Source organism: Panthera tigris, chromosome E1, assembly GCF_018350195.1.
Source record: "Panthera tigris isolate Pti1 chromosome E1, P.tigris_Pti1_mat1.1, whole genome shotgun sequence".
Classification (NCBI taxonomy): domain Eukaryota; kingdom Metazoa; phylum Chordata; class Mammalia; order Carnivora; family Felidae; genus Panthera; species Panthera tigris.
The window spans coordinates 15,559,687-15,586,193 of record NC_056673.1 but is presented as its reverse complement, the minus strand read 5'-3'; the positions used below and the strand labels follow the sequence as shown (position 1 = coordinate 15,586,193).

The 26,507-nt window shown below is 43.7% G+C and overlaps 1 protein-coding gene and 1 long non-coding RNA gene across 9 annotated transcripts in view; one reads left to right on the top strand and one right to left on the bottom strand.

Moving 5' to 3' along the window:
• Positions 1-26,507, top strand: part of VPS53 (VPS53 subunit of GARP complex) — a 136,770-nt gene that overhangs the window by 97,924 nt on the left and 12,339 nt on the right. For all 5 annotated transcript variants that reach the window (XR_006211092.1, XR_006211091.1, XM_007076103.3 and 2 more), the window contains 4 exons: positions 181-263; positions 1,220-1,298; positions 14,592-14,740; positions 18,883-18,952. Coding sequence is in view for 3 of the 5 variants with exons in the window: in XM_007076103.3 (XP_007076165.1) it covers positions 181-263; positions 1,220-1,298; positions 14,592-14,740; positions 18,883-18,952 (381 nt within the window). In the remaining 2 variants the exon portion in view is untranslated. The remainder of the gene's footprint in view (positions 1-180; positions 264-1,219; positions 1,299-14,591; positions 14,741-18,882; positions 18,953-26,507) is intronic.
• LOC122233523 lies at positions 9,313-18,603 on the bottom strand. 4 transcript variants are annotated; one of them, XR_006211094.1, is made up of 5 exons: positions 18,492-18,603; positions 14,792-14,848; positions 12,241-12,355; positions 11,241-11,370; positions 9,313-10,104 (listed from the first exon to the last, which is right to left on the bottom strand). It is a non-coding gene; the product is annotated as an uncharacterized LOC122233523 (long non-coding RNA). The 4 variants fall into 4 exon arrangements; XR_006211096.1 differs by lacking the exon at positions 18,492-18,603 and adding an exon at positions 15,941-16,865; XR_006211095.1 differs by lacking the exon at positions 11,241-11,370.

Below are 26,507 nucleotides of genomic sequence, written 5' to 3'. Positions count from 1 at the left end.
CTGTAAAATGGAGATAATAATAGAATCTTCCTCCTCGGGTTGTGAGGATTAAATGAGTCAGTACATGAAAAGTGCCTGGAATTGTACTGAATCATCAAACTCGGTACATGTTAAGTATTCTTATTTATAGCACTCCTTTGGATAATCGTTAAGCATGTTTTTCTCTCTTACTGTTAATAGCTAGAAGAAAAACTCAAAGAAAAAGTTGATGTGAGTCTGACTGAACGAATCAATCTGACCGGAGAAATGGATACGTTCAGCACGTACGTACCTTGCACATATTTGCTTAAGGCCTGCCCTTTACCCCTCACAAAGCAGAATGTCTCAGGCTGTCGGCCTTAGGTCACTACAGAACTTCAGAGGTCCCCCGGGCCTCCTGTTGAATCAGGATGATTCTCCAGTAGCCACTAAGAAAAAGCATTAGAAGTTGGTGCCTCCCACGCTGCCTTCTCACGAGCAGTCATTTTTAGCATACGGGGCCTTTACTGTTGCACTACTGACAATAACAAAAAGAGAAGTCCTCCCTTGGCCATCCTTGTAGGAAGGTCAAGTCCAGGGCCTCCTGTCTGCCCCCCGCCTACCCCAAATCCACAAAGGGCAGCCCTATCTGCAGTGTCTTCCAACAGGAAATGTGAGCATCTTGACTTAGGTGGGGGTAGGGGTGGGGTGGAGGGTGTCTGTCCAAGAGGTTCAAACTGGAAAGCCTTCTCAAAGTAGTCCTTTTGCCAGTACGGCCTGCAATTCATTTGTTGTGGTCAGTAAATAAGACCAGGGCAGGCCAAGCTTCAGCCTGCACATCAAGCACTTACCGAGGAAAAGTCAAGATTCTCCTCCTAAGTTATTTCCTCTCCTTTTCTCAACTTTTTTTTTTTTTTTTTTTTCAAGTTCTGATTTAAACATTTGGGGCAAATAGGTGCTTTTGAAGTAAGAAGTGAAGAGGGATTCTGGATGGAGTGATCAGGGGGACTAGCCATGGAATTTTGTGATCTGACTCAGTGGGCACACACCCAAATAGAGGCCAGGACACGGAGCAAGAATGAAGGGCTGCAAGGCTCCTCCTTGTCATCCGTTCCCTTTTGAAATCAAGCTCGAGTTCTTCTGAAGAAATGATGAATCTAACTTTGAGACAAGTCCCTAAAAGATTTGGCAGGGGCCGTGTTGGTAATTGAGAAAGTTAGTCTTTTAAAGTCATGACCACAGTGATGTGTTTGACTTGCAGTGTCATCTCTAGCAGCATCCAGTTGTTGGTTCAAGATCTCGATGCTGCCTGCGACCCTGCCCTCACTGCCATGAGCAAGGTAAGGTTTGGGGAAGTGCCTCTTCTAGCCCTCCAACAGGGACCCCCGGTGGTTCCTGCCAGCCCTTGCCCGTAGCTCCTTGAGGTTCTTCACTGCTTCAGGTAGCAGCAGGGAGGAGGATGGAAGTCCTCTAGGAAATCAGTTTATCTTGTACTTTAGGTCAGTTGCTTGTTCTCTGAGAACGAGACAGGGAGCAGGTGTGTTTGGTAAGTCCAAAGGAGATGTCTTTGTTTAGCATCTGATACATGCTGAAAACGTTCACGTGGTCTCAGCAGAATGGGTGGTTTTGTTAGCGCTTATGGCAGGAACTTCTGGCTCTTTCTCAGCTCTGGTATCCGTACAGGATTATTTGGTCAGGTTGTGGACATTGGTTTTCTAATGTCATCGTGGCCCATCAGTCAGCCCTGGGCCCTCAGTTCCCTCCTTTAGCACGTGCTGCCTCATGTTACCATTTGCCTTTTACTTGTCTGTGTCTTTTCTTCCTAAAAGGATGTAAATTCCTGAAGTGCCTGGACATATAGGATCTAGAAGAGTCTCTTGTTTGTTGATTAGTTAAGTTGTAAACGGGCAGTTCTTTGTTGATTTTTAACCCAAGTAACATGATGCCGTCCACTCCAGAATTTCTAGAGCAGGGGTCAGCAAACTACAGCCTATAGTCTAAATCTTACCCATTGCCTGTTTTTGTAAATAAAGTTTTATGGGAACACAGCCATGCCCATTCACGTATATATTATCTGTGGGTGCTTTTGTGTTACAGTGGCAGAAGCAAGTAATGAATTAGTAAATAAGTAATGATACTATACAGCTCAAAAAGCCTAAAATACTTCCTGTCTGGCCCTTTACAGAAAATGTTTGCCAATGCCTGTTCTCGAGTTATCAAACTCTTGTAGCATTCTTAAACTCTGAAGAAAGAACTTCTCTGGAGCCTTCTGGCCAGTAGTAGAGTACAGTGGAAAAAACACTGGCCTTGGAGTCAGAGGGACCTAACTCTTCTCATTTTTTTCTCTGGGGCCATTGAGCAAATGACTTAACCTCTCTGGGCCCAAATGAACTCAAGTATGTGAAATGCGGCTCTGTGCCTCCCAGGGTTGTCAGGACGGAACATGAGAATGACTGGCCTGGCGCCCGTAGATGTTGGTGCTCTTGTCGGGAGGAGTGGCCGTGTCACAAGGTTGTGTAAGCACACATTTGGTCTGAATTTGGGTTTGTAGTAGATTGTAAATATTTAACAAAAGTAGGACGAAAACCAAAACTTAAGCTGCAGGGTTTTAGGAAGCTGAGTGGGGAGTCCTGAATAGCTGATGTCACAAAGTTTCTATTCAAAAAGCTGATGCTTTCCACCAGTCAGATGTGCGTGTATATTTCCAGTATTCTCGGTGTTTATGAGCAGAACATGAGCAGGCAAATTGAGGCTAACCCATTTTCTTAAAGGAATATGGCTCTGAAGATTCATCTTTGGGCTCTGATTATCCCCTAGTTGCTGGTGAACATGCACCGTACCCTGCATCTGATCTGTTCCAGCTGCCATCTCCCCTGAACTGCCACACACTTTAGATTGGAATGCAGCTGGGGGAAGAATTTTTACGTTTAACAAAGGAAGAGGGGATTTTTTCCCCCAGTAAAATAACAGTTGTAGGGGGGTTTCACACTCCAGGTGTTGCTTATATGAACTGTCAGTTCATTAGTGGATTTCCCTCAAACTTCCCCCCACCCACCGCCCCGGACCACCACCCATTTCTCTCCAGACCCACACCAGCAAATATTAACAGAGACCATACCTCCAGAATCTTTTGTTTATATCATAGGAAAACCACAGACTAGGGAGCGCAGCAGCTGGGAAGCCATTGGTCTTTGTCTGAGCCTTCTGGAGTTCTAGGGAAATGAGATCCATGTGATGAAAATGACCAGATACAAACAAGCCGAGTGGTCACAAATTGATTCAACATACACTCTTTGTTATTTGTGCCTGCCATCCTGTTTTGTGTAGTTTCTTCCAGGATTTTTTTTCAAACTACTATTTTGTGATCATGCTTATTTCTGTCTCTGATTCCACCTTTTTTGCTGCTAGTTGGACAGTTCAATTCAGACTCTATCTAGCACGGCGCTGGGAGTTACAAGGCCGGGAAAGACATGGACCTTATCCCAAGGTGCTTAGATTCCACAATGTGTGGGATAAGGGATGTATGAGATGAGAGGAATGCCCAGGTAACAGCAAAAAAGGTATGAGGAAATCAGTATGTGAGAGAAGTACAAAAATGTGCCCTCTTTAAAAGAAGAGAGAGTTCATCTCTCTGTTCACATCAGGTGGGGAAACAAAGAAAGCCTTCCTAAGGAAGTGGCATTTGAAACAGACCACAAGAGATGGTGAAATTTGGAACGAATTTGCGATGAAGAGGGCGTTCCAAACAGGGTGACAATATGAGTAAAGATTTATAAAGTTAGGAAAAGCTCTGAACTTTGTCAAAACTGCCAATCTCGTTACCCATCTTTGGAGTTTCACAGAGCACTCTGCACTCATGCTTCCGTAGTCAAGATCGGAAACAGGAAATTGGCTGCCCTCAAGGGGTGTCTATCCTGGTGGGGAGAAAAGTTCGAAGAATTGATGCTGTAAAGAAATGGATTTTATAAATAGTGAGAAAACGAGTGTTGGGCTTGCCAAAGTGGAGTGGAGTTAGAGGATTCTGCGTTGGTGAAAGAAGGCTTGGCAAAATGGGTGGAGCCAAGCAATTTAATTCTGTTATTCAGCTGGGAAGACACGTCATTTTTGTCGAAGGCACCCCTGGGTAGCAGGTAGAGCTTCCATTATTTGTCCCTTCGCTGCCTTGTTCATTCTGCCACCCCTGTGCATATACCTGTACTCCAGCCTCCCAGCCACTCAGCCACTCCTGCTCCCCTGGATGCATTACTTTTTGGGGATGGGGCAGCTTCCATGCATTTCTCATTCTGTTCTTTCTGCCTAGAATTCCCTTCCCATTATTGCCTGCCCAACGAGCGCACCCTTTAAGATCTAGTTCCAATGTCTGTCCCCTTTTTAAAAATCAAGGTATAATTCGCATACCACAGAATTCACCCTTTTAAAATGTATAATTCAGGGGCGCCTGGGTGGCTCAGTCACTTGAGCATCCAACTTCGGCTCAGGTCATGATCTCACGGTTCATGAGTTCAAGCCCACATTGGACTCTGTGCTGACGGCTCAGAACCTGGAGCTTGCTTCTGATTCTGTGTTTCCCTCTCTCTCTCTCTGCCCCTTTCCCACTTGTGCTCTGTCTCTCTCTCAAAAATAAGTAAACATCACAAAATAAATTTTAAAAATGTATAATTCAGTAGGTCTTAGCATGTTCCCAAGACTGTGTAACCACCGCCACTAACTCCAGAATATCTTCATCACGCCAAAAAAAGAAACCTCCTACTCATTAGCAGTCACTTCTTATTTCCCTGGCAGCCTCTAATCTACTTTCTGTCTTTGTATTTGCCCGATCTGGACATTTCACATAAATGGAATCATACAACATGTGGCCATTTGTGACTGGCTTTCTTCACATAGCCTAATGTTTTCAGTGTTACTCTATGTGGTAGCATGTATCAGGCTTCCTTTTTATGGCTGAATACTATTCCATTGTGCAGTTAGACCACATTTTGTTTATCCATTCATCAGTTGATAGACATTTGGGTTGTTTGCGCTTTTTTTTTTAAGTTTTATTTATTTATTTTGAGAGAGAGAGAGAGAGAGAGCGCACAAGAATGGGGGAGGGGCAGAGAGAAAGAATCTCAAGCAGTCTCCATGCCGTTAGCACCGAGCCCAACTTGGGCTCAATCTCACGAACCACAAGATCATGACCTGAGCCAAAATCAAGAGTTGGACGCTCAACTGACTGAGCCGCCCGGGCACCCCAGGTTGTGTCCACTTTGTAACTTCTATGAGTAATACTATGAATATTCACATACAAGCTTTTGTATAGATATGTTTTCAGTTCTCGAATATATACCTAGGAGTGGAACTGCTGTATCATGTGGTAGCTCCGTGCTTAACATTTTGAGAAACTGCCGAACTGTGTTCCACAAGTAGCTGCACCATTTTACGTTCCCACCAGCAACAGTCAGGGGTTCTAAAATGCCTGTATCTTTACCAATGCTTTATTTTTAACATAGCCATTCTATCTCATTGTGGTTTCAGTTTGTATCTGCATTTCTCCGATGACTAAGATGTTGAGCATCTGTATATCTCTTTTGAAGAAATGTCAGTTCAAGTCCTTCATCCATTTTTAAACTGGGTTGTCTTTTTATTGTTGAATTGTAAACTTCTTTTTATAGTCTGGATAACTATACTCCTTATCAGATATATGATTTGCAAATATTTTCTCCTTTTCTGTGGGTTGTCTTTTCACTTTCTTTATTGTATTTATTTATTTATTTGTAACATTTATTTATTTTTGAGAGAGAAAGACAGAGACAGAGTGTGAGCAGGGGAGGGGCTGAGAGAGAGGGAGACACAGAATCCGAGGCAGGCTCCAGGCTCCAAGCTGTCAGCACAGAGCCTGACACAGGCCTCAAACTCACGGACTGCGAGACCATGACCTGAACTGAGGTCAGACGTTTAACCGACTAAGCCACCCAGGAGCCCCTCAGTTTCTTGATTATGTACTTTGAAACACTAAAATTTTTAATTTTGTTGAAGTTCAGGTTTTATATTTTTTCCTTTGGTACTTGTGCTTTTGGTGTCCTAGCCAAGACACCATTGCCTAATCCAGAATTACAAAGATGTACACCTGTATTTTCTTCCAAGTTTTTTGTAGCTTCAGCTCTTTCCATTTGAGCCCTCAATCCATTTTGAGTCAATTTTTGTATATGGTGTAAGGTAAGGATTCAGCTTTTGTTCCTTTGCATGTAGATATATAGCTACCCGGTACCATTTGTTGAAAAGACTTTTCGTTACCCATTGGATGGTCTTGACACTCTTGTTAAGAATCAGTTGACCACAGATGTACAGGTTTATTTCTGGACTTTCAGTTATATTCCATAGATCCATTATGTCTGTCTTTATGCCAGTACCACACTGTTTTGATTATTGCAGCTTTGTTCTTGTTTTTGTTTTTTTAGGTTTTTTTTTTTCAATGTTTACTTATTTGAGAGAGAGAGAGAGAGAGAGAGAGAGAGAGAGACAAAATCCCAAGCAGGCTCCGCATTGTCAGCACAGAGTCCGATGTGGGGCTTGAACTTATGAACTGTGAGATCATGACCTGAGCCGAAGTCGGACGCTTAACCAACTAAGCCACCCATGTGCCCCAATTATTGCAGCTTTGTAGCAAGCTTTAAAATCGGAAAGTGTGAATCCTCCAAGTTTATTCCTTTTCGAGATTGTTTTGACTATTTTGATCTCTTGCAATGTCACCGTTTTTGTCTTCCCCGCAGTGTCCTTCTCTGTGAAGCACCACAGTACCTAGACCATCTCTCTACTCTGTTATACAATTCTTTTTATATCTGTCTCCCCTGTTAAGCTTTGAACAACTTGAGAGCTGTGTCTTGCTCACTTTTGGATCTCCATGGCATAGCTTAACAGTAGTATTCCCTAAATGCCTTTGACGGTAAAGAGGGCAAGAAGAAGAAAGAACTAAAGTTTGTGGACACCCATTTGACCAAAGAATGGTGACAAAGTGAGTCACAGATAACCCTACTGAACGGATTTAGCTGGACAGAGCTGGTAGACATAGAGTGTCTCTTTAGGAAATGGCAGGATCAGAGACCCTGAAACCTTTCGGCGCATGCAAGTGCTGTTGAAGGTATGATGCTCCTTGATAGTACTCAATAGCAGGGCTCCTAACTTCCAACAAGTAGCATCCTGGAGCTGGTTGAAGGGAGGTCGGAAATAGGAAATGCCCACATCTAGCTGTTCGCCCCCTAAGCGTGGGCAAGAGCCCTGCTGCTAGAAAAGGAGAAGAAAACACAGAGTGGCAAAGTTTGGTAGAAAATACACAGGAACAGCCTAAAACAGGCCAGGCCTGTGTGAAGGAAGTAAAATATGGTAAGAGTTTAGTGGTCTCTCTGAAACGATAAATTTTGAGAATACAGTAATGTGGATAAGTTATATCAAAATTTCAGACCATTTTTCCGTCCTGTGTTGCATTATTTTCTTAGATGAGCTCTATGAGATAATAGTAAGTGGTTATTTACATGGAGCACTTTACCGGGAATCAGCACCCAAATGCAGTATCTCATTTAATTCTGACAATAAATGTATAAGGTACCTCTCTTTCACAGATAAGGGAACTGAAACTCAAAGAAGTTAAGTCCCTTGTCCCAGATCTCTTAGCTAGCATGTAGGAGAGCCAGGATTCAAATTCAGGTCTGTCTCTCAGCTGGATTATACTACACCATACATACAGAATGAGCAAACGTGGAAACTGAAGCCAAATTAGCTTCAGTAACTTGCCTGAAAGTAGAAGGGCCCTAAGTCAGTGTGTGCCCGGGACTGCTGGGCTCACGAAAATCGTCATGCCTACCTGACCGCGAGTCTTCAGGCATTCACAGGCACCCTGTTGGATGTCTGTCTTCAGCTTTTCTCGATCTGACACTGTGACTTTCCTCCTGGGGACGAAAATGGGCTGAGCAGCCAACTCAGGCGTTCCAGCCTGGTTCGCGTATTTCTCACTGAAAAGGAAGGAATTGTCTTTCTGGTGTGTGTGTTTTCCTTTTCATAATACGCCCAAAGCCACGTAGCCTTGTAACGGTGAAGCCAGAAATAAAACCAAGTCTCCCCAGTTTTTGAAAAGGTAATTGAAGTGCTTTAGGAGAAATACGTTGTTTGAATGTAAATTCTATAAATCTTTAGCAATTAGCCATTGTAATTAGGCTTTACAAGTAGGATCTTTAAAAATTCTATGGCTTCCTTAAAAAGAGACCATTGGTCCCATGGTACCCTCCTCAAGGTGTCCTTTTTCCTGGGGCTACTCACATCACTTGGTTGAAAGAATCTAACTCTCGGTCTAAAACCAAGCACACTTAGCTTTTGCCCATTAATAGTAGTTTTAGAAAAAAACGGAAAGAAGAAACTGAACAAATTAAATTTCCTTACAGTCTGGCATGTAATTTCTATTAGGTTTCAAGACTGAACGTGTGCTAATCTAGGAGGCTACATTACTATCCCCCAAAGACATTTTGAAATAGCTAGAACAGTCCTCAAATCTGTTCTCATTTTCCTCTGTCATTGAAATGTAGATCTATTACAGGAGGCCCGCAGAACTCCATCATAAGAAATCCTGAAGTTCACCTTCCACTTAACAATCGATGCACATCTTTCTTTTTTATAAAAGATTTCTTGGGGCGCCTGGGTGGTTCAGTCGGTTAAGCATCCGACTTCGGCTCAGGTCATGATCTCACGGTCCGTGAGTTCGAGCCCCGCGTCAGGGTCTGTGCTGACAGCTCGGAGCCTGGAGCCTGTTTCCGATTCTGTGTCTCCCTCTCTCTCTGACCCTCCCCCATTCATGCTGTCTCTCCCTGTCTCAAAAATAAATAAACGTTAAAAAAAATTAAAAAAAAGAAAGATTTCTTTTTTCATTATGACCAAAGCAAATCACCTTTATTGTAAACAATTGTATAAAAAATACAGATTTTTAAAAAGAAGAAAATTTAAGTCACTCGTATTCTTTTTAAATTTTTTTTTAATGTTTATATTTATTTTTGAGACAGAGACAGAGCATGAGCAGGGGAGGGGCAGAGAGAGAGGGAGACACAGAATCCGAAGCAGGCTCCAGGCTCTGAGCTGTCAGCACAGAGCCTGATGCGGGCCTCGAACCCACGAACCACGAGATCGTGACCTGAGCTGATGTCGGACGCTGAACCGACTGAGCCACCCAGGCGCCCCCAAGTCACTCATATTCTAGCCAATAGATTTATGTCAGTCTTTCTCTTTATGCATATAGTGTTTAAATAGAAATTTATACTTTATATACAGCTTCATAACTTTTTTTCTCATTTAGCAGGTTTTAATAGTTTTCTGTGTTGTTTAATCCAGAGCTACTGTATTTTTAGTGATTGCATAGTATTCCATAGGACAGAGTATTTATTGTTAAAACCGTAACAACAGTTAACATTTACCATGGAATTAATACCTGACAGGCACTATGTTAAGAGCACTTAACGTGTTATCTTTCAACAACTGTATGGATTACAGATATTATCACCCCAATTTGTATAGCCAAGGAAACCAAGGTTCGGAGAGGTTAGGTAGGTTAGGTAACTTACCCAGGTCACACACTTAGCAGCTTGCACAGGACTGGCAGACTCCACATTTCCTCACTTTAAGTATTCCAGTGGAGTCCTGCCCTTAAAATGTATGTCATCAACTCAATTTTGATCATTCTTTCCAATTATTCATGTTTAAAAACAGTCTGGTGACGGACAACCTCATAAATGCACGTGTGTGTGCATGTGTGTGTCTTCTAAACATTTGTAATTATTAGCCTCAGATTAATTGCCTTAAAGGGAATTGCAGAGATCAAAAGCTATGTAAAATGCTAAGACTTTGGGTAGATACTTTCAAATTGTATTTAAGAAAAGGTTGTACAAATTCACCTTCCCATTGGCCTAGCAGTAAGTAGGAAAAATATATATTTATCTTCCGAAAGCCTTTATTACTCCACTTTCTGTTCTGGGTCTTGTTGGTTTTCCCGTCGGAGTCAAGGCACATGTGTCCTCTTCCTCTGTACCACCATCACCTCTGCCACATCACCTGCATTCGTGCAGCCTCATACAGAGATTTTGCTCGCTCCAATTCCTTCCGCTAATTTCAAGTTCGTTTAGGGTGGTAACACTTTTTTGGAAAGCAACATGGTAAAATGGAAAGAACATGGATTTCAGAGTCAGACAAACCGATTTCTAGATCTCAGCTCTGTTAACTTCTCAGTTATGTTTCATTAGGCAAATCCCTGTCCTCAAGCTTCATTAGGCAAATCCCTGTCCTCAAGCCTGTCTTATCTATAAAGCAGGAGTAATAATACCTCCCCTACTGTATTATTGTAAGGAGGAAGTTCATGTGAAAATGTCAATCACATGATGCCCGGTACATAGTAGGTGCTCAAAAAATGTTCCTTCTCCCTTTTTATTCCCCACACAGTGCTGGTCCAGTGTTATGCACACACAAGGTACCTGTAAGTGTCGCAGGTGCTTGTTGTAGGAGTAAAAGTAGCCCAGACAAGCTTTAGAGTATGTGTGTGTACCTGGGCAAAGGCCAGTGCTTGGGGCCAGTGGCCCAGCAGCCTACACCATAATGCTACATACACTCCGATTGCCTGAAATGTCCCCAGAATCCGCATGCCTCAGTCTATGTTCTGTATCTCTCTAGTTCCATGATCAAAATGAATAGGTGGGAATTTGAACTTGAGGAAAATCAGTTTCTCAGGAGGCCTCTTTCCAAGCTTCATATAGCAATAGAGAAAAGTTCCAAAGTAAGCTACTTATGGAGCTTTGCTCTCTGGCTGGTGGATTGGTCAGAATTCTCTGCTACAGTGAGCCTTCTCTAGGAAGCAGTTATTCTCCCCAGCCTTCCTGTGAAGCATTAGCATCAGTCACACACTCCTTCCTCGGGTGGCAGAAACCGTGGTTGTGCCCCTGCCCCTGTAGCCTCTTCTGTAGCTAAGTGTGATCGTTTCCTTGGGTGCTGCTTCTGTCAATCCTGTATCTTAGTTACAGCTTCTTTTGCAAACTGTTTTTCTTCTTGTTTATATAGTAGCAGTATTATGCAACCCCACCTACACTAAAAGCACAAGAGGAAAACTTTAAGTAGGGAGGGGTAAATTCTTTCTTTTAAGATTTTATTTTTAAGTAACCTCTACACCCAACACAGGGCTCGAACTCACAACCATTGGATCAGGAGTCACATGCTCCTCCAACTGGAGCAGTCAGGCACCCCTGAAGGGGTAAATTTTAAATGTCAAATGCAAAGTTTACCTGGAAAAGTCGGAATCTTATTTCTACTGATGGCTTTTCATGATGTTTGTTCTTCCAGTGCAGGCTAATTTTTGTTTCCTTTTTTGACAGAGAACTTTGCTTGATCACTGTATATTTCATTAGCTTCTCCCTGAGAAACGGGGCTTGGCTTGCATTAAGGCCCAGGAATTGCTTTTGTTACTTTTTTTTTTTTTTTTTTTTTTTAAACAATCATCTTAGAAACAGCCTGGTGTCGTAGTGCTTGGGCTTTAGACAGACTTGGGTTGTCTCCACTGTGTTATTTACCAGCTGTGTGACTTTGGGCAAGTTACCTAACCTCGTTGAGCTTTTGACTTTCCTCATCACCAGATGAGCTCATGTGTGAATAGTAAATGAGATAATGTATACAAAGTGCCAGGCAAAGCAACCTGCATACGGTGGGTCCTAATGTCAGCGTCTTGGGCCATTCCGGTTACAACTTAAACCCTAAGTTGTCTGGGATGGGCAAGCATCAACCATCTAAGGCAGTGACTGGACAGAATCACTGCTAATTACATTTTGCAGATTTTTTTTAATAGTAAAGCCAGTGTCAACTTTCATTGTTCTCCAGTACTTTAAATTGTTTTCTGACATGGGGCACCTGGATGGCTCAGTCAGTTAAGCGACTGACTCTTGATATCAGCTCAGGTCATGATCTTGCAGTTCATGAGATCAAGCCACTCAATCAGTGCAGAGCCTGCTTGGGATTCTCTCTCTCTCTCTCTCTCTCTCTCTCTCTCTCTCTCTCTCCCTCTCTCTCTCTCTCTCTCTCTCTCTCATAAATAAATACATACATACATACATAGTTTTCTTATGTCATTAAGCTGACTCAAATTTAAAATCCCAAATCTACTTGACTTTTGCTAATACTTTTAACTTGACGAGTGGAGTCATAACTGACTATTAAACCAAACCTGATCTTTTCACATATATTCCAAATGTGGATGTGTACTGACATGGCCAGTAAGAGGGTTTAGCTCACCAGTGAGAACTTGAAGTCCAGCGTCCCACGCTTTGTCTTGCTTCAGAGCTGCTTTGTAATCAATGACAGGGCACGTCACCACCTCCCTTTATGGTTGTCTTCTGTTAATGGAGAACTGTGATGTGTAGATAATTACTTATCAACTTTGTGAGATGCTGAAATGTAAAATGTTGCCAACCTGGACAACAGTAGTCATTACAGTGCAAGAGCTTGGTGGCCGGTAGAGGAAGGGGCATCGAGCCCTCTTCCTGGGTTGCTGTGTTTACACAGGGCCTTGGGCTCCACGTGGTGCTGCCAGCTGGGGAAAAGAAGGTGAGGTGCAGACATTAACAGCATCTGTCAATTTTGGCCTCACCCCATGAGCTCATTTAAGATCTCCTGAGATGCTTTTTGTTCAGATGGGTCAAATCTCTAAAATCACATGGGAAAAGAAGCCTTTTGAATAAGATAAAAAGATAATGGAGGAAAACATGACACATAGCCAAAGCATTAGAATATAAAGTCGGTTCATATTAGAACCTTCTACTGTTCCTCCATGGTTTGTTTCTAATTTTCCCCAGTAAAAAATTAGAGACTTTTTTCTATCTGGCACTTTGTTGTGAAACCTTGCATAAGACTTAATGTTGCTGGGCCTTGGTTTTCTTAGGTGTAAAATGAAGACAGAAGTTCCTTCCTGCTTTTTTATATGCTTACACATACGTAAAGCTTTTAAAATATAAATATCTGCTGATTTGGGGGCACCTGGGTGGCTCAGTCGGTTAAGCATCCGACTTCGGCTCAGGTCATGATCTCACAGTCTGTGAGTTCGAGCCCCGCATCGGGCTCTGTGCTGGCAGCTCAGAGCCTGGAGCCTGCTTTGGATTCTGTGTCTCCCTCCCTCTCTCTCTTTCTCTCTCTCTCTCTCCCTCCCCCCTCCCCCACTCACGCTCTGTCTCTCCAAAATGAATAAACATTAAAAAAAACTTTTTTTATTAAATATCTGCTGATTTGAAGAAACATTAGAACAAAACATGGAGTCATTATAGCTTCCCAGGAGCTGGGGAGCCATCCATGTACAATATGATTCTTTTAAACAAGTTCCCTCAGTATTGAATTTTTCCTTTCCCCAAGAGCTCTATAAAAACACTAGTTCTCTTGCCAGAGACATCAAGGCCTCAGAACTACCGCCCTCCTTCTATGAACATATTATATGGTTTGTGTTTGGCTTAGGATCTTTTTAATAGCCCAGCTCCATTCTGAGAGGCTGACTCAGCAGAACTCCTCCAGCACATTCCTGCTCTTTTCAGGATTAAAGTGCCCATTTGCTGCCAGCTTCGGGGCAGGCTGGGAGCCCACACTGCCTCTCTTCTCCTGTACGCATCCAAGCGGGGAGAGGCTCCACGGCGCTCTTCTTGCCCTGTCTTTCCGGAGCATGTCTCCTGATTCTCCTCAGGTGGTTACAGCTTGAGCCAGTCAGGTACCTCATTTGTGTCCATGGCCTGCCCAGGGACCACTCAGGTCCTCTCAGTGATGCTGGTGTGCCCCCCGCCTGCCATTCACACTACCCCGGGTGCTTCCTTCCTGCCCTGTTCCACATGCCGCTGTCCTACCCTCTCATCTGCCCCCTCGTACTTACCAGACATCTTTCCTTTCCCTGGACTGAAACCCCAACATAATCTCGAAGGTTTTAGGAGTAAGGTTTGAATGTTTTGCTATGGAAGAGTTCAGTTATGTACAAAAGTAGAGAAAACAGTACCACAAACCTCATGGACCCATCACCCAGCTTCACCGATGTTTCATCTGCTCCTCCTAATCCTAGATTATTTTGAAGCACGTCTCACACGTCCCGGCATTTCTAGCTCCCTTTTTTCAAAATCCTCACCTCCTTACCGTTGACTTGAGAGAAAGGCCTAAGTAACTCTCGTCCACGTTTCATTTCACTTAGCCCAACCACCCCTCCGATCTCCCAAGCTACCAACCTGCTCAGAAATGGATGTGCCTCCCCTGTTCTCCCACAGTCCTTTCCCGGTGCGACAGCGGACAGCGGTGCAGTCCGGTTCACCTGCCTGGCGAGGGTTCCATTACAAGTTGGCCACTTAGAGGGGCAGGGAAGGCTATTTGAAGCATGAGGGGGACAGTGTAGAAAAGGGTACCTGAGTCACATCTCACGGATAAGGATGAGGTGGGTCTGCTTGCTTTTATTCACCATCAGCCACTACAGACGAAGTAAGACAAACTGCCCAAAATAAAATGGCAGCTGTGGTCGCAAGCTCTTGCCTCACTGTCACTCCACCTGCCCTTCCCCAGCGACGCGGAAGACTGTCCTCCCGCGAAGGATCTAAAGACTTGTCCTCCCTTATCTCTGTTTGCAGATGCAGTGGCAGAATGTGGAGCACGTTGGTGACCAGAGCCCTTACGTCACCTCTGTCATCCTTCACATTAAGCAGAATGTCCCTATCATCCGCGACAACCTGGCCTCCACCCGGAAATACTTCACTCAGTTCTGCATTAAATTTGCAAAGTAAGTCCTGGAACATTCCCATCACTGGGTTATTCTGAGTGCCACACTTACCGCCAGCATGCTCACCACCCAGGTGTCCCGCCATCCAGCTGGAATTCATTCTGGTGCCTGTAAACAAACATTTTTTCGTGCTCCAAAGAAGGATAATAAAACGAAGTCCACTACTCAAAGTCATAGACAACAGTAACAGCAGGACAGTCACCAACCACATGAAGACAAACTCAGATGAGCTGGGGAAACTGTTTTGAATTAGGTGGACGTAACAGTGCCCCTGCCTCCCCACAGGTTCGGATAATTAAAATTATTTTTCACTGATTTCAGTTATATATTTTGTCTCCAACTAGATTCTAAACTATTTTTAGGGTAGGGACCATCAGTTCTACTTCTTTGAAGCCTTCTCTTCCTCCTTCCCCATAGTACTTATTGCTGGGGCTGCCAGAATTGATCTGCTGATGGACCTCCTGGAGTCCGGGGAAGGTACTAGAAATTGGGAAGAGCAAGTCAGGGAGCCCCACTGCCAAAGGACATGTAGTGAACACTGCACTGCTTGTCTTTCTGCTATGTCCTTGTGTGTGGCCATTTCTGGCTTGACGTTTGGAAGTGGGGATACGGTTTGGGCCTTTGCCAGTCAGCATCTGGCTGTAGCACTGTTTCCCCCGAGACGAGGCAACGGAGAGGGTCAGTGCCTCCTCCGACCAGCCAGCCAACACGCGTCTTGGCACACGCCGCCAGGAAGAGCTTCGAGAAGGTCAGCCTGTTCCCAGCTACTGTATTTAAGTTGTCCTCATCCAAGTCCCAAAGCGGGGTTTAGGGCTCCAAGTTTCTGTCCTCCCCAGATCTCTCCCGGCTTGTATTCAATTAAGGCCTTCTCTCTCTCCCTCACAAATAAACCCGAAGGAACAACGGTTATGGAGAGCTTGTGGCATGAGCTTCGTTTCCAGTTTGTCAAGAAAGGATCGGGTGGACTCCCCGGGGAGGCATTAACGTTTGCAATATGGTGGACGAACCGGGAGTTGACATTCCCTACACCCTCTGAGTGCTCATCGGTGTGTGTTAAAAACATTGCTGATAAATCATGCTGTGACACTCCCTGTACCCTTGGTAGAAACAGTCTCTGTACAATTTCACTGTGGCCCAAAATCTCCAGTATGGTTGCACAGGGGTCTGAACTAATGTTAAAGAGAACAAGGAGTCATTTACTTAGCTAGTCCCGGTATCAGCCTCACGTTCTGTCAGAGCCCTTTGATTTTATTGCTAAGCTTCTATTGGATGAGCTAGGAAGACGATGCCCATCTCTCATATCTGGAAGTTTAACCTCTGATAGGAAAAGTGGTCTTCTGATTTAATCCATGGTACCCTCTCATCCTTGTAAATCCCAGCCAAAGACTAGAAACCTCAGAGATGGCGCTGTGAGAAGATCCTTCCCCATCAAAAGCAATGGCCGCCACTGCCCCTTGGGGCTGGAGCAGCCTTGGGCAGTTACCCATCACATTGCCGGCACCTCTCCCCACTATGACATGTCTCTGGTCCCTAAATTTTCCCCACCCCACCCTTGTAGACTAGCACACAGAGCCAATTCAAGCGTACAACCGAAGCCCTCTGGAGAGAAGTAACTTAGGTGATAAACTGTACCATTGTGATTAGTCATGAATTCAATGTCATGTTTTTTGTTTGGCCTGGCTCTGATGTAGAGCACTGAAGAATCCCTTCTGCATGGCCCCTGTTCTCCCTCCTGGTCAGCAGACCTCCCCCTGGATCAGATCTCTAGAGTTTAGGTTTCTTTCCCTTTAACTTCCTCTCTTATTGCATCGATGCAAGCCATACGTGTTTCCTTTTGCCTCCATTTGGTTTCTGAAGCAATAGCAGTCTTTCCTGTTTTGACATCACAATCACAAGCAACTTCCCTCATCCACTAAGCTGATTCTCTTCCATTCAGTAATGGGGATCGTAAAACAAATCTCTTAATAGTGGTTGAGAGGATAAAATGAGAGGTCTTGTGTAAACTTCCGTGCCGGTACCAAGCTGACATTCAAAAAGTGGTAGCTGCTACCATTTTAATTTGTTATTACTTATTATTTATTTAACATGCAGTCATTTGAGCACCTGCTCTGTCCCAGACATAGAATTAAGTGCTTTGGCTTAATAGACGTGGTCCCTGTTTTCATTTGCCGTACAGTCTAGTGGAGGGAAATAAACATGTGAGCAAATAGCATCGTGAGGAAGTTTCTGCTAGGCTAGAGGTCTGTGAACTCTGTGTAGAAGATGGCGGAGGTGACTGAGGAGAGGCTTCATAAGGAGAGAGGTCCTGGAGCAGGGTGCAAGAGCTGTGTGGGTACTGACCCACAAGGCCGTAGGGAAGGGCATTCTGGGCACAGGGAGCCGTGTAAGCAGTCACAGAGGCAGTAAGTAGCCTGCAGGATCAAGCCTAGGGGGCCACAGCTTAGCATGAGAGGCTAGGACAGAGAATCAGGACAGTCATGGAAGGTGTCGTCTGCAGCCATTTCAAGAATTTGAATCCGGGAAGGGGCTTGAGCATATGGCATCTGAAAGAAATCCCTTTGACAGCCGATGGTTACCAAAGATGAGACCGAAGGCAGGGAGCCCGGTTAGGAAACAGTTGAAAGAGCTCAGGTGGGAAGAGGAAGAGCAGTAGTGTCAGGAGTCTGGGCGAGGGAGCGCCGGGGAAGGGCTGGGAACTGATTGGACATTGGGACGGAAGGCTGAGGGCGCCGGCTCGGGTCGCTCCTGGTTTCTGGCTCAGGTGACTGGGTAACGAGATCAGGTCCACTGAGCCTGGGTTCCAGGGTGGGGCTGAGTCCTGGCCGTGCTGGAATTGAGGTGCCAGTGCTGTTCCGGTGAGACGGCCGGTACTTCGTCGGGTATTAGACATTAGAGTGGGCACCAAGGTACAGGAGATGGCGTAGAGAGACCCGGGAGGGTGGAGTCATGGGCCTGAGAGCAGCTTTTGAAGAGTAGGCGATGAGGGTGCTAGCCAGCCTTTCTCTTGACCTCCACATCCTGTTTTATTATCGTTCCTTCTCGGGCCCTGTGTTCCGCTGGTCAGTCCAGTCTGCATCTGCCCTTGATTATAGGCATTTCTAGTTCCCACACCTTCCATTCCGCACCAGTACAACTCAGCTTTCCCTACTCAGGCCCTGCAGTTTATTCTAAAAAAGGCCTCATGATCTATAAAAATTACTTCTCCCTTTCCCCAAACCAGTTGCCCTTCAGTCCCCAGTAAATTTTTCAGAGATCATGTATTTTTTCCCTTGTTCTGACAGTTACTCCGTTAGCAATTCCTTCCTATCTTTGCATTTAACACCCTATAACCATGTCACTATCATGTCTGTTAGGGTGATTTTCAGCTGCTAGTAATAGAAGCCTGACTTAAACTCACTTAAGCATAAGGTGAACTTTGTATTTCTTGCAACCAGGAGATCAGAGGTAGGACACATCCAAAGATGGTTGCTTCAGTGGTTCGGCAATGTCATTAAGGACCCACGTTCCTTATGCCCCTGCTCTCCTTGGGGCTGGCTTCATCCTTAGAATGGTGGTAAAATGGCAACTCTAGATGTTTTATTCAAACACAAGAATACCCTGAAGAAGGAGAGAAACTCTTGCCCGGGCCATGCAGTGAAGTCCTTTCCTCCAGTCCGATTGTCCAGCTTGGAGTGTGTCCCCCATCTCAGGACCAACAGCAGTCAACAAGGGAATGCCATGCTCTGATTGGCTGAGGCTAATCAGAACTCACCTCTGCAGTTTAGGAGCGATCAGCTTTTCCCCATCATCTCAAGACCTGAGTAAAACCGGGACTTTGGCTGGAAAGAAAAAGAAGACAATGGATGCTGGGAGGCCACAGTAGCATCTACTTCAACTTCTCAGTTTTTGTATAGAAGGAAGTGAGGCCTTAAAAAAAAAAGTTTCTGGGGCACCTGGGTGACTTAGTCGGTTAAGCGTCCGACTCTTGACCTCAGCACAGGTCTTGATCCCGGGCTCGTGAGTTCAAGCCCCAAGTTGGGCTCCATGCTGGCCATGGAGCATACTTTAAAAAAACAAAACAAAAACAAATTTCTACAGTCCTTTACCAAAGAGAGAATGAAGCCTAATTTGTCCCTTTTTTTTTTTTCTTTTTTAATCCACAGCTCCTTCATTCCCAAGTTCATCACTCATCTCTTCAAGTGCAAGCCAATTAGCATGGTGGGAGCAGAACAGGTGAGACGAATTGGTATAGGGCCTTTTCCTTATGGCTTTTGTCATAGATCAAACACATCTTTCTAGTAGGGATTTATTCTGGAGAAATAAAATTGCTGATTTCCCCTGTTTGGGGGCAAAAGGAAGACCTGGCAGCTTAATGCATCCACTCATTTAAGACATTTTTGTTGAGCACCTACTAAGTACCAGGCATTGTGCTAGGTGTAGGTATACCACAGTGAATAAGACAGAAAAGATCTCTCCTTCATGGTGCTCACATTCCAGTAAGAAGAGACAGATTAATATATGAGTTAACAAATAAAGTAGAAGATAATTTTAACTTAAGTAAGCTAAAGGGTATAAAACTATGTTCTGTGAAGGAATTCTCTTAGGGGCATGAGGGACTAATGACTTTTTTTTTTCTTTTAACGTTTATTTATTTATTTATTTTGAGAGAGAGAGAGAGAGCAGGGGAGAGGCAGAGAGAGAGGGAGACAGAGAATCCCAAGCAGGCTCCACACCATTAGCACAGAGCCTGACGTGGGGTTCAAACTCATGAACCCTGAGATCATGAACCGAAATCAAAGAGTCAGACGCTTAACATGCCTGAACCACGCAGGCATCCTGGGAGTAATGGCTCCAGACTGGATGCTCAGAGAAGTCTTCTCTGAGACCTGGGGCTTGAGAGGACTAGGAGAAAAGGGTCCAAGCAGAGGAAGCAGAGAGACTGATTATTTTAGATCCCACAGTGGCTGGGCAGAAGCCACTTAAGAGTAGCAAGCAAAGAAAGGCTTATCTTGGGGTGCCTGGGTGGCTGAGTCGGTTGAGCACCAGACTTCAACTCAGGTCACAATCTCAAGGTTTGTGGGTTTGAACCCCACCTCGGGCTTGCTGCTGTCAGCTCAGAGCCTGGAGCCTACTTCAGATCCTCTGTCCCCTTCTCCCTGCCCCTCCCCAACTTGCGCTGTCTCTCAAAAATGAATAAATGTTTAAAAAAAAAAAAAGAAAGAAAGAAAAGAAAAGCTTATCTTCTTGGTGCTGAGAAACTGTTCACCTCACCCAGGAAGGCTTCCTTGATTCACCCCCTATGTTCACTTCAGTCCTTTGCTTCAAGACATCTCTTCACAGATTGTGTCACCTCAGCACTCATGAGTTGACTTATATGCTACAGCAGAGTCACTTGTTTTCAGCTAGCACCTATTCAGACTGTCAGAAATTTGAGCAGCTTGAATTTGGAGAACAGTTTAAGCTGCTTTAAAAACAAAAACAATAAGGGGCGCCTGGGTGGCTCAGTTGGTTAAGTGTCCGACTTCGGCTCAGGTCACGATCTCAAGGTTCATAGGTTCGAGCCCCATATTGGGCTCTGTGCAGACAGCTCAGAGCCTGGAACCTGCTTCAGATTCTGTGTCTCCCTCTCTCTCTCCCCTACCCCACTCATGCTTTGTCTCTCTCACTCTCTCAAAAATAAACATTAAAAAAAACACACACACAGTAATATTCAGCACGCAGTTCTTGAAAAACACCTATTTAGATACAGACTATTCATGTACTGATAAATAATTCTCATGTATTCATTAAAGTAAATCCTTTCTAGACCTCTGTGTAGCAACATTTAACCAATTTGTTACTTTTTATTTATTTATTTTAATGTTAATTTTTGAGAAAGAGGGAGAGACTGAGCACAAGCAGGGGAGGGGCAGAGTGGGAAGGAGACACAGAATGCAAAGCAGGCTCCAGGCTCTGAGCTGTCAGCACAGAGCCTGATGCGGGGCTCGAACTCACAAGCCGCAAGATCATGACGTGAGCCGAAGTCGAACACTTAACCAACTGAGCCACCCAGGGGCTCCCCTCTTATTTTTTATATTTGAAAGAACACCCAGTTACGTTTATACTCTTTGTAAGTGGATGGCCTTCCTAGGTTATGAAAAGAAGCACTATGATGTGAGCATTGAGACCTTGGGTTCCGAAATCATGGAGGTCCGAAGCTGAATCCTATCTCTGCAACATAGCAAACCCTTTGTCCTTAGACAAACCCCCCCAGCACTTTAGTTTCTCCATCTATAAAATGGGGATAATCATGGTACCACCTTACAGGATAGTTGTGACGATTAACAAGACAGTGCACAGAAAGTGTTTGGCGCAACGTGTGGCCCATGGTGAGTCCTCAGCAGATGCCAGCTCTTACTAATTTAAGCATTCTCAGACCAAGGCCATGGCTCATTTCTGCTTTCAATGCCCACCTCCCCTCGCAGTGACATCTAGTTGATACTTGCCGCAGGCTATCTGGCTGACCAGCTTCAAAAGTCAGTCAGAAGTATTGTCTCAGAAAGCTTCCTGGGAGGTTGCATGGATTCAGACAGAGGCTGGTGGACTGTATCTGACGATAGAGTTTTGGTGTTTTGAAATTCTTGACTCCTGAATGTCATAAGCGTAGGACTGATTCTCTCCATTGGAAACAGTGGAATAATGCCCCAGCACATCTCCAGCGTCACTGGCACGTGTTTACTGGGGATTCATTCTGTTCACCTCACTGTTGTGTATATTCAGAGAGGTTGTGGAGCACTGATCTGTGTGTCTGAGAGAAGCTTTAAATAGAGTTCTGAGGTACTATCTTTCTGTGTCTACACTTGAAGAAGCCACTGGGACATAAAGTTGACTGGTTAGAAACACGTTTTCATGAGTTTGCAGCTTTGCCCAGGCCGTGCTAGCTGACTTAGTGTCTAATAACCATGATATTTTCATACTGTCACCTAAATCCAATATCATATCTATGTTCCTCAGATTTTCTCTTCTTTAAACGAATGTTAAAATAATCAGCTGAGACTCAAAGCCCATATCTTCAGAAAAATATCAGTTTGGCCAGTATTAACTTCTGCTTTGAGATGTGGATGAGAAAACCATCTGTGAAGCTGGAATTTTCCTTTATTTACAAGGCAAATAGGAGTGGGTGATTAAGAGAGCCCAGCCTGGGATAGGGCATGGGTAGGAACTGCAGGGCAGTGTGAGCCTTGATGGAGTCCCACATGAAATTCAGGTTTGGCCGGGTCCATGCTTGCCCTGAGTACCTGGGCTTAGAAACCCAAGCAGCTGGAGGCGGGATTACTCAGGCAGCAGAACCATAGGAATCAGGTAGTTAACAAAGACTGAAACAGATTCTGACTCGGGTCCTGTATCGGCTGTAATCCAAGCTTTAACAAAAGCTGTAGAATTGAAAGCTAAGATTCAGCCTAATCTCAGCTGCCTCTGCTTTGCCACAAAGGTACTAGATCCTAAATTTAGATAGCCTTCAATACTTGTGCTGAAAGTAGGAAAGCGGACGTTTTCCTGCTCTTTATTCTCTTCCTGATTACTCCACGAAGTGAATTATTTATCTTTGGGCCCCAGAGCCCTCTTGAGCAATTGCAAGGGCACATGGAACTGAACCATACCGATATTTGTAATGCTTCGTGCTAGTTTGTGATTTTTCAGAGAATCTTATGGGATTTGCAGGGTCATTAATGAGTCCTGCAGCAATAGTAGCTGTGACTGAGCGCACGGTAGATGGAAATGGAATCCATTTGCCCAAAATTACCATAGAGGAAGCATCACAATATGGTGTGGTAAAAAGGACCCTGAGACTTGGGGTCCAATCCTTCCTGTGCTCTTAATGGCCCCTGTGATCACGAGTGGTTGCTTCCCTGCTCTGGGCTCAGTTTCCTCATGTTTAAATACGAGCACTGAATCAGACCCTCACATGGCCCTTCTAGATTTATCGTATTATGGAGTCTGAAATATTTTGAGCAATAGATTGCCTGTGAAGCTATTTTCTTTATCTTTATAATACCACATTGACTTAGTTTGTATTGTGGTAAAACATACATAACATAAAATGTACCGTTTTAAGCATTTCTAAGTGTACAATAGAATTAAGTGCATTCATGTTGCTGTGCAGCCATCCACCATCCACCTCCAGACCTTTTCATCTTCCTAACCTGAGACTCCACTCCCGTTGAACAGTAACTTCTCATTCCCTCCGCTCTACTTCCTGTCTCTATGAATATGATGCTTTAGGTACCTCCTGGAAGTGGAGTCGTACCAAGTCTGGCCTTGGGTGTCTGGCTTATTTCACTTAGCGTGCCTTCAGGGTTTAGCCATGTTTCAAAATTTCTTTCCTTAAGGCTGAATAATATTCCATCATATGTACATACACTGTACTTTGACCATATTGAACTTTTTAAAAATGCACATAATTCAAAACCATCTGGAAAAAATATTTAAAGCGAGTTTTAGATTTTAGATTTTTTTCTTAAGCCCAAACACCAAGGAAAGGGGAAAAGAGAATCAGGTAAGCATAATGGCGGTTGGAAAAATGAGAAAATAGGATGGTTATTCTTGGGCACAGTTCTCAGTTAATCTCCTAAAAGTGGCAGGGCATTTGTAAGCATTCTTTTAAAAAAAAAACAGAAAAACAAGTAGAGGGGCCCCTGGGTGGCTCAGTCAGTTGAGCATCTGACTCTTAATTCCGGCTCAGGTCACAATCTCACAGTTCGGTGGTATCGAGCCACACGTCAGCATGGAGCCAGCTTAGGATTCCCTCTCCCCCTCTCTCTCTGCCCTTCCCCTACTCCTACATGTGCATGTGCTCCCTCAAAATAGATTAATTAAAAACAAATTTTTTTTTTAATGTCAGTTCTTCCAAGACTAATCCTTAGATACAGTAAATCCCAGCAAGGGTTGGGTTGAGTTGGGTTGAGTTGGGGGTAGGTGGGAGTGTGGGTATAAATTGATAAGTTGATCTAAAAGTTAGATAGAGGGGTACCTGGGTAGCTCAGTTGGTTAAGCATCCGGCTTCAGCACAGGTCATGATCTCACGGTTCATGGGTTCGAGCCCCCCATCAGGCTCTGTGCTGACAGCTCAGAGCCTGAGCCTGCTTTGGATTCTGTGTCTCCCTCTCTCTCTGCCCCTCTCCCACTTGCACTCTGTCCCTCTCTCTCTCTCTCAAAAATAAATATTTAAAAAAGTTTTAAAGTTAGGTAGAAATGCAAAAGACCAAGAATACCTAAAATACTATTTTTAAAAAAGAACAGAGTTGGAAGACTTAAATCTCAGGCTATCAAGACTTCTTTTAGTAGAGCTGTGTGGTACAGGCAGCAGAGACAGATAGGCCAGCAGAACAGAATCTAGTTCAGAAATAAACACACACACATAGAGACACTTGATTTATGACCAGGTGGCACTGTAATTCAGCTGGGGAGGGATGGTCTTCTTGATAAACAGTGCTGAGTAATTGGATATCCATATGGGGAAGAAAATTAATCTTGACCTTTACCACACACCATATACAAAAAAATCCATTCCAGCAAGGACATGGAGAAATTGGAACTCTCCTACACTGCTGGTCAGAATATAAAATGCTGAAGCCATTGTTGGGAAACTTTGGCAGTTTCTCAAAAAGTTGAACATAGAGTCACCATATGACCCAGCATTTTCACTCTTAGATATAAAACCAAAAGAATAGAAAAAGTACGTTCACGCAAAAACTTGTGCACAGATGTTTATGGCAGCATTATTCATAGTAGCCAAAAGGTAGAAACAACTCAGACGTGTGCCAGCTGATGAGTGGATGAACAAAATGTGGTATAATCTCACAAGGGAATGTTATTCAGCCATAAATAGGAATAAAGTACTCACTCTTGCTGTAACACAGATGAACCTTGGAAACATGCTAAGTGAAAGAAGCCAGATACAAAAGGCCTTGTACTGTATGATTCCGTTTACATGAAATATCCAGAATGGGCAAATCTAAAAGACAGAAAGTAGATTCATGGTTGGTGAGGGCTAGAGGTGGGGAGGAGAGAAAGGGGTGTGACTGCAAAGGGGCAAGGGGTTTTTTACCTCTTACCACGGGGGGGGGGGGTGTGTGTGAGATGTTCTGGAACTACATAGTGGTGACGGTTGCACAACCTTGTGAATATACTTAACTAAAAACACTGAATTGTACTTTTAAAAGGCGAATATTACTATATACGAATTGTATCTCAGCTTTTAAAAAATCAATTCCAGGTAGATTAAAGCTCTAAAAGTGATAAGACAATAAAGCTTCTGGAAGATATAAGAAAATATCTTTATGACTTTGAGTTAGGCAAAGATTCCTTAACAAAACATTGAAAGTACTAATCGTCCAAGAAAAGATTATTTGGAATAATTACAATTCAGAACTTATTTTCATCAAAAAACAAGCTACAGAGTAGCAGATGATAGTTGCAATGCATACAACTAACAAAGTACTCATTCTCAATATATTTTTAAAACCTCTGACATATCACTTATATGTGAAATCTAAAAAAACAAAAACAAAAAGCATAGACTTGGAGAATAGAATGAGAGTTGCCAGGGGCTGGTGGAAGAGGGAATATTGGGAGATGTGGGTCAAAGGGTACAGACTTTCAGTTACAAGATGAATAAGTTCTGAGGACCTAATATACAGCATGATGACTATAATTAATAATAGGTATTTTATGTACTTGACATGTGCCAAGAACAGGTTGTGAGCGTTAGCACCACACACACACAAAAACGATTAATTGCCTTGATCTTGGTATCACTCCACAGTATATATGCATACCAGGTCGTCACATTGTACACTTTAAATATATGTAATTGTATTTGTCATTCTTCAATAAAATTGAAAAAAAAACACTAAAAAAAAAACCTAATAAATCAATTAGAAAAAGATGATCAACCAGTAGCAAAGTGGCAAAAGACTTAAATAGGCAGTTCAAAAAGAAGATACCTGGAAAGCCGATAAATGTATTATTAATCATCCAGGGAAATGTAAATGAAAACCACACTGCTATCAGAATGGCCAGAACGTAAAAAGACTGACAATACCAAGTGTTGGTGAGAATGCGAAGCATCTGAAACTTTCATACATCGCTGGTAGGAATGGAGATTGGCACAGCCACATTGGAAAACTGTTAGGCCATCTCTACTAAAGTTAAACATGTATCTGTCTACCCCATGACCCAGCAATTCTACATTGGGCAGATTCCACCCCGAAGAAATGAGGGTGTATGCATCAAAGACATGTACAAGAACGCTCATAGGCAGGGTAATGAGCAGTAAACTAACACAGAGGGCAGAAGAGTAGTTACCTTTGTCAGGAAGGCGGGGAGAGCACTGACTGGAAGAGAACACGAGGGAGCCTTCTGGAATACCACAAATGTCCTCTATCTTTAATTAGACAGTAGAGTGTCTATGTATGTAAAAGTTTATGAGGCTATACACTTGGTTTTCCTATACTTTACTGTATGAAGCTTTCATCTAAATTTAAAAGGGGAAGAAAGGAGGGGCGCCTGGCTGGCTCAGTCAGTGGAGCATGCACCTCTTCATCTCAGGGTTATGAGTTCGAGCCCCGTGTTGGGCATAGAGATTACTTAAAAGTAAAATCTTTCAAGAAAAAGAAAAAGGGCACCATATGTTAACTAACTTGGACGTAAATTTAAAAAAGAAAAGAAATGGCATGTCTCCTCACCTTGGTCCATTCGTTCCTTGTATCTTGAACTGTGCCACCTCATTGAAGAAGAACTTAGCAGT